The 13,895-nt window shown below is 38.5% G+C and overlaps 1 protein-coding gene and 1 pseudogene across 2 annotated transcripts in view; one reads left to right on the top strand and one right to left on the bottom strand.

The window, feature by feature from the left end:
- The window catches only part of MCM8 (minichromosome maintenance 8 homologous recombination repair factor), a 53,531-nt gene that overhangs the window by 5,761 nt on the left and 33,875 nt on the right, over positions 1 to 13,895 (top strand). The window contains exons 6-7 of the mRNA XM_053573401.1: positions 10,705 to 10,808; positions 12,404 to 12,602. Of these exons, the coding sequence (XP_053429376.1) occupies positions 10,705 to 10,808; positions 12,404 to 12,602 (303 nt within the window). The remainder of the gene's footprint in view (positions 1 to 10,704; positions 10,809 to 12,403; positions 12,603 to 13,895) is intronic.
- LOC128573304 (dnaJ homolog subfamily A member 1-like) lies at positions 2,064 to 10,217 on the bottom strand (annotated as a pseudogene). The gene is made up of 2 exons (XR_008376429.1): positions 9,854 to 10,217; positions 2,064 to 2,933 (listed from the first exon to the last, which is right to left on the bottom strand). The product of XR_008376429.1 is annotated as a dnaJ homolog subfamily A member 1-like (transcript).

The raw sequence follows: 13,895 nt of genomic DNA, 5'->3' as shown, positions 1-13,895 counted from the left end.
GCTGTTTTTTGGTTGCAGCTGTCATTATTGTTTGGCGGGCTCAGGCTGGATTTGAACCCACTGGCTCAGATGTATGTGGCTGGAGCCTTAGCCACTTGAGCCACAGGTGCCAAGCCTCATTTCTCTTTCTAACATGTCTTTTAAATCTACCTCTTTTTTCTTCTTCTTCTTCTTCTTCTTCTTTTTTTTTTTTTTTTGAGAGAAGAGTCTCACTCTGTTGCCCTGGGTAGAATGCCATTTCTTACATGTCTTTTAAACCCACCTTTTTTTTTTCTTCTTTTTATTTATTTATTTATGTTTGAGAGAAGAGTCTTACTCTGTTGCCCTGGGTAGAATGCCATGGCAAGATCATAGCTCATGGCAACCTCAAACTCCTGGGCTCAAGGGTTCCTCTTGCCTCGGCTTCCCAAGTAGCTGGGATTACAGGTACCTGCCACAATGCCTAGCCAGTTGTGTTTTTAGTAGAAATGGGTCTCACTCTTGCTCAGGCTGGTCTTGAACTACTAAGCCCAGGAGGTCCACCCACTTTGGCCTCCCAGAATGGTGGGATTACAGGTGTAAGTCACTGCGCTTGGCCTTATGCTAGGCTTTTATTGTCATTCTTAAACTATTGCCATACTTTGTAAAACATGATGTTTCTTGGGAAATTGTGATGACTCTTTTCAACTAAATGAAGTCATAGTCCTTAGGTGACATCGAAGGCCTTCTTTGTTTCTCCACTACTGTCCTTCATTCACTACATGCTTCTACTAGCTCAGATTGTCTCTCTGAGAAATCTTTCTCATGGCACTGTTTCAAAACTCTCACAATATTTTTGTCTTTTAAGTCTTTATGGTCCTTATAACAATTATAGTTGTATAATTGTATCTTGTTTTTCTCTCACAGTTTGTACATGTCTTTGTACACAAATATTAAATATTTTATTTAATGTTCAATGCCGAGGGAATGGGTATTAGGTATTTTAAAGTCATCTTTGTTTTCTCTGTCTTGATTAATCAGTGAATATGAAGAAGTAAAAATAATTTATTAGAACCAAGAAGTAGGTTCTAGGGGCTACTTAATAAGGACTTTGAATATCAGGTTTAGTTGGGGCAGAAAATAGCAGACCCAAGGGCTAGAGTTTTTCAGTCCAAGGACAACAAAATCCCAGGTAAAACATAATCCACTGTAAGATAAATGGTCATAATTAAATACCAGATTTTTTTTCTTAGTAACCAATATATTAAGGAGACATTCATACATTTCAAGAACTGCTTAAATATCTGACACCCAGATTTAAGCACGTGAACATACGTAAACTTTTAAACATACAATTAAAGCTATTCATCATTTGCTATACTATCAACATTAAATTACAGTTACTTTGGAGCATTAAAGTCAAATGATTTAAAGAAAGCCTGTAACATACCTAAAGAAAACTTTCCTAAATTATGCATGCAAATTACTTCTCCACATAAAGGTCTCTTCACTTTAACTTCTAAATTACTCACTTCTAGAAGTCACTACTCAGGGGTTTATCATGGTCCAAAGAGAAGAGGGAGGGAAAAAATAAACAAGTCTGGTCAAGTTACACGTATATGCATATATTACATATGGATGGCACAGATGGAATGCAATTCTGTAAGTGCATGCTCTCGAGAAGCAGCATATTATGATAAACCCTCTGTTTGCTAAGGCAACTTTTCTATTACTGATAACACAGGATAAATGATATATTATGCAATCTTCAAGTAACAGTTGAGGCAAAATAATAAATGCAGAGGCATCACAATGAATCCCACTCAATACAAATTAACTATACACACCAACACTTCTCTACAAATTAAGTTTTCTTTATCTGATTGCCAGTTAAATACAGAGTTTTAATTTCATAGCTTAACAATGAAGGGTCATACCCTGAAGCCATTGCAGACACCTACCATTTCATGCTAAGCTTGTTCACGTACACAGCTGAATCAGTTATAAGGTTTGGCCTAACAAATGCTAGGGAACTCTTTTTTAAAGTAGTTTTTAACAGGTATTAAATTTCATCTTGCACACCGAAATCATACAGGGCAAAGTCAGAGCTTTTATATTTGCATTTATTCTTCATTTAACCTTTAAAACACTACTATAGTTGAATATTAAAACAGAAACAATAGCAAGTAGTGAGCATATTATGATTACAGTCCCTCACTCATTCGTTACTGCACATAAAATGCCAGCATGAGTGTCATTCACTGGCCTCATTAAGAGGTTTGACACGGAACACCACCTCTGGGATGATGTTCATCATCCTCATATGCTTCTCCATTGTCATGGTGCCGTCTTTCCTGATTTGGATCAAAGTCCACCAGTTCTACTTGATCCAATCATCAGTCTCTTCTACTTCCTTCCTCTCTGGTAGAAGTTTTTCCAGCAATGAGAGTTTATCAGGAGAAAGAAAGCCATTTCAGGAAAGTTTACCTTAAATTCGATGATTAGGCAACCCTTTTCACATGGTCTATGATAAGTTGGCACGCCTTCATTTAGCACACACTTGATGTCTCCATGCTTGACAATCTGACCTGTATGAGAGGTGATGACTGGTTCAGTTGTCAAGAGTAGATACTGGCTTTTGGAAGCCACACAGTGCTTCAGCCAGCTGTATATCCATACACATGCACAGATCTTCTCCTTGTTGAGTAAAAACAATACGGTCCTTCTGATCTAACACAATGATAATATCTTCAGGCTCCAATCCTGGTTCTTGGTCTCCTTCACCATAGAATGTTATCTTCTGGCTGTCTTTCATGCCTTTGTCAATATGAACTTCCAGAATCTTCTCTGGAACTATCTTTCTTCCATTGCAGCTTTTACATTGATCTTTAGGACTGATCCATTCTCCATGGCCCTGGCACTCCATGCACACAGACTGAATTTCCTGAACCATTCCAGGTCCCATCTGATGAATTTTTTTTTTTTCATTGTTGGGGATTCATTGAGGGTACAATAAGCCAGGTTACACTGATTGCATTTGTTAAGTAAAGTCCCTCTTGCAATCATGTCTTGCCCCCAGAAGGTGTGGCACACACCAAGGCCCCGCCCCCTCCCTCCTTCCCTCTCTCTTCCCTACCCAATAACCTTAATTGTCATTAATTGTCCTCATATCAAAATTGAGTACATAGGATTCATGCTTCTCCATTCTTGTCATGCTTTATTAAGAATAATGTCTTCCACTTCCATCCATGTTAATACGAAGGATGTAAAGTCTCCATTTTTTTTAATGGCTGAATAGTATTCCATGGTATACATATATCACAACTTGTTAATCCATTCCTGGGTTGGTGGGCATTTAGGCTGTTTCCACATTTTGGCAATTGTAAATTGAGCTGCAATAAACAGTCTAGTATAAGTGTCCTTATGATAAAAGGATTTTTTTCCTTCTGGGTAGATGCCCAGTAATGGGATTGCAGGATCAAATGGGAGGTCTAGCTCGAGTGCTTTGAGGTTTCTCCATACTTCCTTCCAGAAAGGTTGTGCTAGTTTGCAGTCCCACCAGTAGTGTAAAAGTGTTCCCTTCTCTACACATCCACGCCGGCATCTGTGGATGTGGCCATTCTTACTGGGCCATTCTTACTGGAGTTAGATGATATCTCAGGATGGTTTTGATTTGCATTTCTCTAATAGATAGGGATGATGAACATTTTTTCTTGTTTGTTAGCCATTTGTCTGTCTGCTTTAGAGAAGGTTCTATTCATGTCTCTTGCCCATTCATATATGGGATTGTTGGCTTTTTTCATGTGGATTAATTTGAGTTCTCTATACATCCTAGTTATCAAGTTTTTGTCTGAATCAAAATATGCAAATATCCTTTCCCGTTGTGTAGGCTGTCTCTTTGCTTTGGTTGTTGTCTCCTTAGCTGTAGAGAAGCTTTTCAGTTTAATTAAGTCCCATTTGTTTATTTTTGTTGTTGTTGCAATTGCCATGGCAGTCTTCTTCATGAAGTCTTTCCCCAGGCCAGTATCGTCCAGTGTTTCTTCTGTGCTTTCTTTGAGGATTTTTATTGTTTCATACCTTAAATTTAAGTCTTTTATCCATCTTGAATCAATTTTTGTGAGTAGGGAAAGGTGTGGGTCCAGTTTCAGTCTTTTACCTGTGGATATCCAGTTCTCCCAACACCATTTATTGAATAGGGAGTCTTTCCCCCAAGGTATGTTCTTGTTTGGTTTATCGAAGATTAGGTGGTTGTAAGATGTTAGTTTCATTTCCTGGTTTTCTATTCGATTTCAAGTGTCTATGTCTCTATTTTTGTGCCAGTACCATGTTGCCTTGACCACTATGGCTTTGTAGTACAGACTAAAATCTGGTATGCTGATGCCCCCAGCTTTATTTTTATTACGAAGAACTGCCTTAGCTATACAGGGTTTTTTCTGGTTCCATACAAATGCAGAATCATTTTTTCCAAATCTTGAAAGTACGATGTTGGTATTTTGATAGGAATGGCATTGAATAGGTAGATTGCTTTGGGAAGTATAGACATTTTAACAATGTTGATTCTTCCCGTCCATGAGCATGGTGTGTTCTTCTATTTGTTAAAATCCTTTGCTATTTCCTTTCTGAGGATTTCATAATTTTCTTTATAGAGGTCCTTCATCTCCTTCGTTAGGTATATTCCTAGGTATTTAATTTTCTTTGAAACTATGGTGAAGGGAGTTGTGTCCTTAATTAGCTTCTCATCTTCACTGTTACTGGCGTATATAAAGGCTACTGACTTGTGGACATTGATTTTGTATCCTGAAACATTACTGTATTTTTTTTTTTTTTTGTAGAGACAGAGTCTCACTTTATCACCCTCGGTAGAGTGCCGTGGCCTCACACAGCTCACAGCAACCTCCAACTCCTGGGCTTAAGCGATTCTCTTGCCTCAGCCTCCCGAGTAGCTGGGACTACAGGCACCCGCCACAATGCCCGGCTATTTTTTGGTTTGCAGTTCAGCCGGGGCCGGGTTTGAACCCGCCACCCTCGGTATATGGGGCCGGCGCCCTACCGACTGAGCCACAGGTGCCGCCCCATTACTGTATTTTTTGATGACTTCTAGGAGTCTTGTGGTTGAGTCTTTAGGATTCTCTAAGTATAGGATCATGTCGTCAGCAAAGAGGGAGAGTTTGACCTCCTCTGCTCCCATTTGGATTCCCTTTATTTCCTTGTCTTGCCTAATTGTACTGGCTAGAACTTCCAGCACTATGTTGAATAGTAAAGGTGACAGAGGACAACCTTGTCTCATTCCAGTTCTAAGAGGAAAAGCTTTCAGTTTTACTCCATTCAGTAAAATATTAGCTGTGGGTTTGTCATAGATAGCTTCAATCAGTTTTAGAAATGTGCCACCTATGCCTATACTCTTCAGTGTTCTAATTAGAAAAGGATGCTGGATTTTATCAAATGCTTTTTCTGTATCTATTGAGAGGATCATATGATCTTTATTTTTGCCCCTTTTAATATGGTGGACAATGTTTATGGACTTGCGTATGTTAAACCAGCCTTGCATCCCTGGAATGAAACCTACTTGATCATGATGTATGACCTTTTTCATGATAAGCTGTAATCTATTGGCTAGGATTTTATTGAGAATTTTTGCATCTATATTCATGAGTGAGATTGGTCTGAAATTCTCCTTTTTGTTTGGGTCTTTTCCTGGTTTTGGTATCAGGGTGATGTTTCCTTCATAGAGTGTGTTGGGGAAGATTCCTTGTTCCTCGATTTTTTGGAATAATTTCTGCACTACAGGAATAAGCTCTTCCTTGAAGGTTTGATAGAATTCTGGTGTGAAGCCATCTGGGCCAGGGCATTTTTTTGTTAGAAGATTTTTTATTGTTTCTTTAATCTCTGTGCTTGAAATTGGTCTGTTCAGAAGCTCTATGTCTTCCTGGCTAAGTCTAGGGAGAGGGTGTGATTCCAAATATTGATCCATTTCCTTCACATTGTCAAATTTCTGGGCGTAGTTTCTGATAGTATTCAGAGATGATCTCTTGTATCTCTGTGGGATCAGTTCTTATTTCCCCTTTATCATTTCTGATTGAGGTTACTGGAGATTTTACTCTTCTATTTCTTGTTAGTCTGGCCAATGGTTTATCTATTTTGTTAATTTTTTCAAAAAACCCTCTCCTTGTTTCATTAATTTTCTGAATGATTCTTTTGTTTTCAATTTCATTGATCTCTGATTTGATTTTGGATATTTCTTTTCTTCTACTGAGTTTAGGCTTAGATTGTTCTTCTTTTTCCAATTCCATAAGATGGCTTGCGAGATTGTTGATGTGCTCTCTTTCTGTTTTTCGAATGTAGGCATCTAAAGCGATGAATTTTCCTCTGAAAACTGCTTTTGCAGTATCCCACAGGTTTTGGTAGATTGTGTCTTCATTGTTGTTATGCTCAAGGAAGTTAATGATTTTCTGTTTTATTTCTTCCTGCACCCATCTGTTATTCAACAGGAGATTGTTTAATTTCCATGCCTTTGTGTGGGGTTCAACGTTTTTGTTAGAGTTGAGTTCCACCTTTAGTGCCTTATGGTCTGAGAAGATAGAAGGTAAAATTTCAATTCTTTTGATTCTGTTGATATTTGTTTTGTGTCCCAGGATATGATCAATTATGGAGAATGTTCCATGGGGTGATGAGAAGAATGTATATTCTTTATGTTTGGGATAGAATGTTCTATATGCATCTATCAGGCACAGTTGTTCTAGGGTCTCATTTAAATCTCTTATATCTTTGTTTAATTTCTGTTTAGAGGATCTGTCCAGCTCTGTAAGAGGAGTGTTAAAGTACCCTGTTATTATGGTATTGTCGGATATCATATTGCTCAGACTGAGTAAAGTCTGTTTCAAGAATCTGGGAGCATTTAAATTGGGTGCATAAATATTTAGAATTGAAATGTCTTCTTGTTGTATTTTTCCCTTGACCAATATAAAGTGACCATCTTTGTCTTTTTTGACTTTAGTTGCTTTAAATCCACATGTATCTGAAAATAAGATCGCAACTCCTCTTTTCTTCTGAATTCCATTTGCCTGAAAAATTGTCTTCCAACCCTTGACCTGGAGTTTTAATTTGTCTTTTGAAGCCAGGTGTGTTTCTTGCAGACAGCAAATGGATGGCTTATATTTTTTAATCCTGTCAGCCAATCTATGTCTCTTCAGTGGCGAATTCAAGCCATTAACATTTATTGAGATAATTGGTAAGTGTTGTAGTATTCTAGTCATCTTATTTTGTGAGAGTCCATTGCTTAGTTTTATCTTTTGCATCAGTGTGGAGGTTAGGTTCTGTCCTTTAATTTCTGCTTTTAATTTTCTTACTTTGCTGCTGATCTATTGTGGTGGTCAGTGTGTAGCACCGGTTGAAGTATTTCCTGTAGAGCTGGTCTTGTTGTGGCGAATTTCTGCAATGTTTGTATATCCGTAAGTGATTTGATTTCTCTGTCAGTTTTAAAGCTTAGCTTAGTACAGAATTCTAGGCTGGAAATTGTTCTGTTTAAGTAGATTAAAGGTAGATGACCATTGTCTTCTTGCTTGGAAAGTTTCATTAGAGAAGTCTGCAGTCACTCTGATGGATTTGCCCCTGTAGGTCAACTGGTGCTTACTCCTGGCAACTTGCAGAATCTTTTCTTTTGTCTTGACTTTGGACAGGTTCATCACAATGTGTCTTGGAGAAGCTCGGTTAGAGTTGAGGTGACCTGGGGTCTGATATCCCTCTGAAAGCAGTGTGTCAGAATATTTGGTGATATTTGGGAAATTTTCTTTTATAATATTCTCTAGTATGGCTTACATTCCTCTGCGGCGTTCTTCTTCCCCTTCTGGGATTCCTATAACTCGTTTGTTGGAACCCTTCATAAAGTCCCGTAATTCTGTCAGTGAACATTCTGCTATCTCTCTTTTCTTTTCTGCCTCTTTTACTATCTGAGTTATCTTAAGAACTTTGTCTTCTACCTCTGAAATTCTTTCTTCTGCATGGTCTAACCTGTTGCTGATACTTTCCATTGTATCTTTAAGTTCCCTAATTGACTGCTTCAGTTCCTTCAGCTCTGCTATATCCTTTCTATATTCTTCATATTGTTCATCTGTTATTTGATTCTGTTTTTGGATTTCCTTTTGGTTATTTTCCACTTTATTAGCAGTTTACTTCATTGTTTCCATCATTTCCTTCATTGTTTTCACCATGTGTATTCTAAATTCCCTTTCTGTCATTTCTAACATTTCTTTATAGGTGGAATCCTCTGCAGTAGCTACCTCATGGTTCCTTGGGGGAGTTGTTCTGGATTGGTTCTTCATGTCGCCTGGAGTTTTCTGCTGATTCTTCCTCATGAGTGATGATTTCTTTTATGTGTTTCCTTGCCCTAATTTTCCTTTTACTTTCTCTTGCTCTTTAAGTTCTTCTGCCTGTGGACTAAGGTTTCAATGATTCCTTTTGGTACAGGACCAGAAGGATGAGTAGGTTGAAGAATAAGAAGGGATAAAAAGAAGAAAGAAAAGAAAATAGAGAAAGGAGAGCGGGTGGGTAAAAGGGAATATTGACAAAAAGAAGAGAGGCACTGAAAGAGGAAGACAGAGCAGTATAGGTGTACAGTGGGGTACTTTGACAGAACCTTTAAAAAACACCAACCTCTGGGGGTGCCCGGTTGGGTGGTTCCCTTGAGGTCAGAAGCTCTTTGCTAACTTGAGCAGACACAGTACCCCACCTCCACCAAGTAGAGAGGAAAGACAAAAATGCTATAAATCAAACTAAAACAAGCAAACAGAAAACTTTGCAGGATAAAATTGGGTGAAAAAACCAAATAATAGGATTAGAAACACTAGCAAAAATGAAGTTCTAGTCATTGAAAAAGGCAGCAATGGGAAATTGTATTTAAACTAGAAAAATTGAGAAAGAAAAAAATCTGTACAGTAAAGGTTGAAATTAAAAAATGAACAATAGCATCATCAATATAAACAAAAAACAAACAAGCAAAAAGAAAAAACCAACCAAAAACAAAGCAGTATATGTATCTTGTTGAATATTGTCTGGGGAACAGGTGTTCTTCTGGGGTATGAGATGTTAATCATAATGCTGATACAACTGGAGGCCTCCGCTAATTTTTCAAACCCCACAGGGTAGACACCCTAAATCTCTCTTCAGCCCTTTTAAAAGGCACTTTAAACTTCTAAACTTGCTAAGCAGAAGCTTTCCCAGGAAAGTGCTTGTTGCTAGAATCACTGCTGAAGTGGCTATCCACTTATCTAGTGTGCCAAAACTGGTCTCATTCTGCCCCTGAGGGTTAGGGCTATAAGGTGGCTCAGTGCCCGCCTTTAGGCTGCTCATCACTAGGTTACTAGCTCTTGCCCGATCCTAGCTCTGCAACCCTGAGGTCGGACCTTGTTGGGGCAGTTCTCTCTCAGTGGCTCCCTGTGGCCCACAGCCAAATACTATTAGCTCCGTCCGGCTCAGCGGCTCAGTCTGGGGCCCTAGAGAATGCCCAAAGTTCTCCGCACTCCTGCTCAAGCTCTCCCCAAGGCAGTTCAACTGAATGCCAAGTCCAAAAACACCAAAACAGTTCACAGGTAAGGCCTTTCTGGTTTGCAGTCTTGCTGCTACTGTACTAAACAGCCGTCGGCGGGATTAGGCCGATTGAACACACGCAACCACTTGCCAGTTTTCCACTGTTCTTGTCCTCTTGGGGTCCAGAGTCTCTCGCTGACTCCCTTTGACATCCCTGAAAGGGATGATTATAGGCAGCTCCCACCAGCCAGAGATGCCTGGAGTTTTATCTCCCCAGACTCACCATGCCCAGATGCAAGGAAGCTGTTACTTGGCCGCCATCTTGCTCTCTCTCTGGCTAATTTTTGTATTCTTCTGTCCCATCTGATGAATTCTTATTTGCATTCCAGTACCTCAACAATTGGGATAGCACGCTACTGCTCCTTTTTTACCACCTTGGCCTTTACATTTGTCGCAAATAACATTCTTTTGCAGAGCCAGTTTTCTTGTGGCACCATTACATAAATCTTCTAAGGTAACTGAGAGCTGATGTACCACATTTTTACCTCTCCTTTCTCTCTGCATCCTTCCTCCTCCTCCAAAAAACCTATCAAAGATGTCCATGGGGGAACCAGCACCACCACCTGCTCCACCCTCTTTAATTGCCTGTTCTCCTCCTTTGTCATATAATTCCCATTTCTTTGCCTCAGAGAGAACTTCATAAGCTTGAGAAATCTGTTTAAACTTCTCGCCTTCATTTGGATTCTTATAAAGGTGGTACTTCAAGGCCAGTTTTCCTTTTTTTTTTTTTTTTTTTGTGGTTTTCGGCCAGGGCTGGGCTTGAACCCGCCACCTCTGGCATATGGGACTGGTGCCCTACCCCTTTGAGCCACAGACGCCACCCCAAGGCCAGTTTTCTATATGCCTTCTTCAATTCTTCAAGAGTAACATTGGGTTTGACTCCGAAAACATCATAGTAAGTGGTTTCTTTCACCTTTTTCTACAGCCAGTGAGAGGGCAGAGGCCCACGCAGTGGAGTGGAAAGGAGCGCTTAGTTGTGCGCTGCTCGGGCAACCGCTGCTCCTCCGCCTCCCACCGAGCATTCTGGAAAGTTCCCTAAATGCCAGATTTTTGAACGGCTGTTAGCGTTTTGAGTTTTGTTGTGCTTTTATTTTGTTCTTTAGAGTTCTCCTTAAAGAGAATATTTTATTTTCTGACTTTAGAGTAAATGTCTGTCCTGTATAGGTATTAACTAAGGATCTTGAAAGGCATGCAGCTGAATTACAAGCCCAAGAAGGATTGTCTAGTGATGGAGAAACAATGGTAAATGTGCCACACATTCATGCAAGGTGAGGAATTGGTTTGGGAATAAAATATTACTTAGAATAGTAATTCTTACTTGCTATGTAAGAATGAGAACCTCATTTTATTTTATTATTTTATTTTATTTTAATTTTTTGAGACAGAGTGTTTTGGCATCACAGCTGGCAGCAACCTCAAACTCTGAGGCTTAAGCAATTCTCTTGCCTCAGCCTCCCAAGTAGCTGGGACTATAGGCGCCTGCCACAATGCCCGGCTATTTTTTTTGTTTTTGTTGTAGTTGATAGGATGATATTGTACGAGAGTTCCTTGTTGTTGTTGTTGTAGTTGTTGTTGTTGTTCAGCAGGTCTGGGCTAGGTTCAAACTCGCCAACCCCAGTGTATGTGGCCAGCGCCCTAACCACTGAGCAACAGGCACTGAGGCAAGAACCTCATTTTATAAAAACAAAGAAATCAATAAAAGTGTATGAGTTGATCATAGTTGATCATCATATCAAAGTGAACCTATTGAAGATTATTCAAAGAGATCATGATAGAACTCAACATTTCTTCTTAGATTTCCCAGATTGCAGATTTTTATGGACATTGGTTTTAGATGTGAATTTTATCAAGACCTTGCTATGTAAATTAAATAATCTATGAATATCCCTAATCTGAAAATCCAAAATCTGAAATGCTCCAAAATTAAAAACTTCTTCAGCACCAATGCGGCACTCAAAAAAAATGTTTCTTGGAACATTTCAGATTTTGAATTTTCAGGTTAGGGATACCCAACTGGTAAAGCTTAAAAATCTGAAAAAATTCATAACACTTCTGGTCCCAAGCATTTATATAATAGGGGATTAAATAGGATTTATTAAATAGGGGATATACTCAACTTGCAATACACAAAGCTGTATATATTTTATTAAATGATTAAGTTTCTATTAGACACAATGTAATAAATGAAATTATTAAAATCCTTTTTATTCTGAGATTTTAAACTCATTGGAAGAGATTTATATAATAATCATCAGGGTTTTCTTTTTCTTTTTTTTTTAGAGACAGAGTCTCACTTTATTGCCTTCTGGAGTGATGTGCCATTGCAGCTCACAGCAACCTTCATCTCATGGGCTTAGGCGATTCTCTTGCCTCAGCCTCCTGCGTAGCTGGGACTACAGGTGCCTGCCACAAGGCCCAGCTATTTTTTGTTGCAGTTTGGCTGGAGCTGGGTTTGAACCCGCCACCCTCGGTATATGGGGCTGGCGCCCTACCCACTGAGCCACAGGCACTGCCAAGGTTTTATTTTTCTTTTCTAGAATTTATAGAAGGCATTTCCTTATAGTTCTTTGAAAGGAAGTTAGAAACTCTAAAGCTTTTTAATCTGTAGGTTTTTCTTTTGGCATCATTTTTTTCCTTTTTATTTTTTTTCCCCCTAGAGAAGAGCCTCTGTTATAAGAAAAGGGAAGATACAGCATTTTTTACTTTTATGAATGATTTAATTTCTTGTGAAATTTCTGATACATAAAAGGATGATATAGTATGAGAGTTACTTAGTTGCTTCTAAAAGGAACTTATGAACATACAACGTCAACTTTTGTTCAATGTAATTTATAGATAAATAATGTTCTTATTTTGTTCTTAGGGTATACAACTATGAGCCTTTGACACAGCTCAAAAATGTCCGAGCAAATTACTATGGAAAATACATTGCTCTAAGAGGGACAGTGGTTCGTGTCAGTAATATAAAGCCTCTTTGCACCAAGATGGGTTTTCTTTGTGCTGCGTGTGGAGAAGTTCAGAGTGTTTCTCTTCCAGATGGAAAATACACTCTTCCGACAAAGGTGATGTAACTGCTTATTTATCTTGGTAAAGAAGGCTAATACAGAAAATGTTTGCCAGTGTTTCTAAGCACAGAGCTTATTTTAATTTTTAATACACACTATGTATTTATTAAACATTTTTGTTTAATACTTTAACATTTTATGAAATATTTTAGGATACAGAAAAGTATAGAAACCACTCAAATATTTCTTTACATACCACCCAAAATTTACATTTTTTGACTCCACATACATTTTTAAAGATACAAAACAGGCTCGGCACCTCAAGTGGCTAAGGCGCCAGCCACATACACCTGAGCTGGTGGGTTCGAATCCAACCTGGGCCCGCCAAACAACAATGATGGCTGCAACCAAAAAGTAGCCGAGCATTGTAGCGGGTGCCTGTAGTCCCAGCTACTTGGGAGGCTGAGGCAAGAGAATCACCTGAGCCCAGGAGTTGGAGGTTGCTGTGAACTGTAATGCCACGGCACTGTACCGAGGGCAACAGCTTGAGGATCTGTCTCAAAAAAATAAAAATAAAAAATAAATAAAGATACAAAACATTACTGATACAGTTGTCTCTTTTTTACCCTTTGCTGTACTATTCCCAGAGACAACCATTGTACTAATGTTAATGTGGTTCTTTCCCATTCATATTTCTCTATTTTGACTTCATAGGTAAACACATTTGATTTTTCCCCCTTTATTCCTTCCACTGTTTGGAAGTGATATGTTTGGTTCTTTTTTCTTTATTAACTTTTTTTTTTTATAATTATGCATTAGTTCCCAGATATATCAGCATACTAGATGCCCTGGCAGGATTTTCACATTTCCATCACTTGTTACGCAGGCATAAGGTTGAGCACTTACCCACTGACTCTTTATTAACTTTTAAAAACTAGGTTTTATAAAGCTAGTACAGAGAATTGGTAGTTATTGATATTTGGCATTTTAGCTTAATTTGTAACAAATATAAAGAATTGTAGTTAAAGTCGAAGTCTCTCCCCCCAACCCAGTTTCTTTCCCATTGTTCCGTCTTTAGAGGGAGCTATTATTCTGAAGTTGGTATGTGTTCTTCAAGTCTAAATTTTTATTCTTAAGTATATGTGTAGGGTTAATTTTTTTTACTCGATTATTTTGGAGTTTTACCTATTTTAATACATACCAAACTTGTTTTACTATCATGGAGTATTATATTAAATGAGTAGCCAATATTTATTCATTCTCCTTGTGGTGAGTGTGCTGTTTCCAGTTTTTTTATAATTACCAATGATGTTACAGAGACTATTCTTGTACATGTCTCCTAAGCAGAGG

This window comes from Nycticebus coucang, chromosome 21 (assembly GCF_027406575.1).
Source record: "Nycticebus coucang isolate mNycCou1 chromosome 21, mNycCou1.pri, whole genome shotgun sequence".
Taxonomy (NCBI): domain Eukaryota; kingdom Metazoa; phylum Chordata; class Mammalia; order Primates; family Lorisidae; genus Nycticebus; species Nycticebus coucang.
Note: the sequence above shows the minus strand (reverse complement) of the source record. Positions and strands in the feature narration are given on the sequence as shown.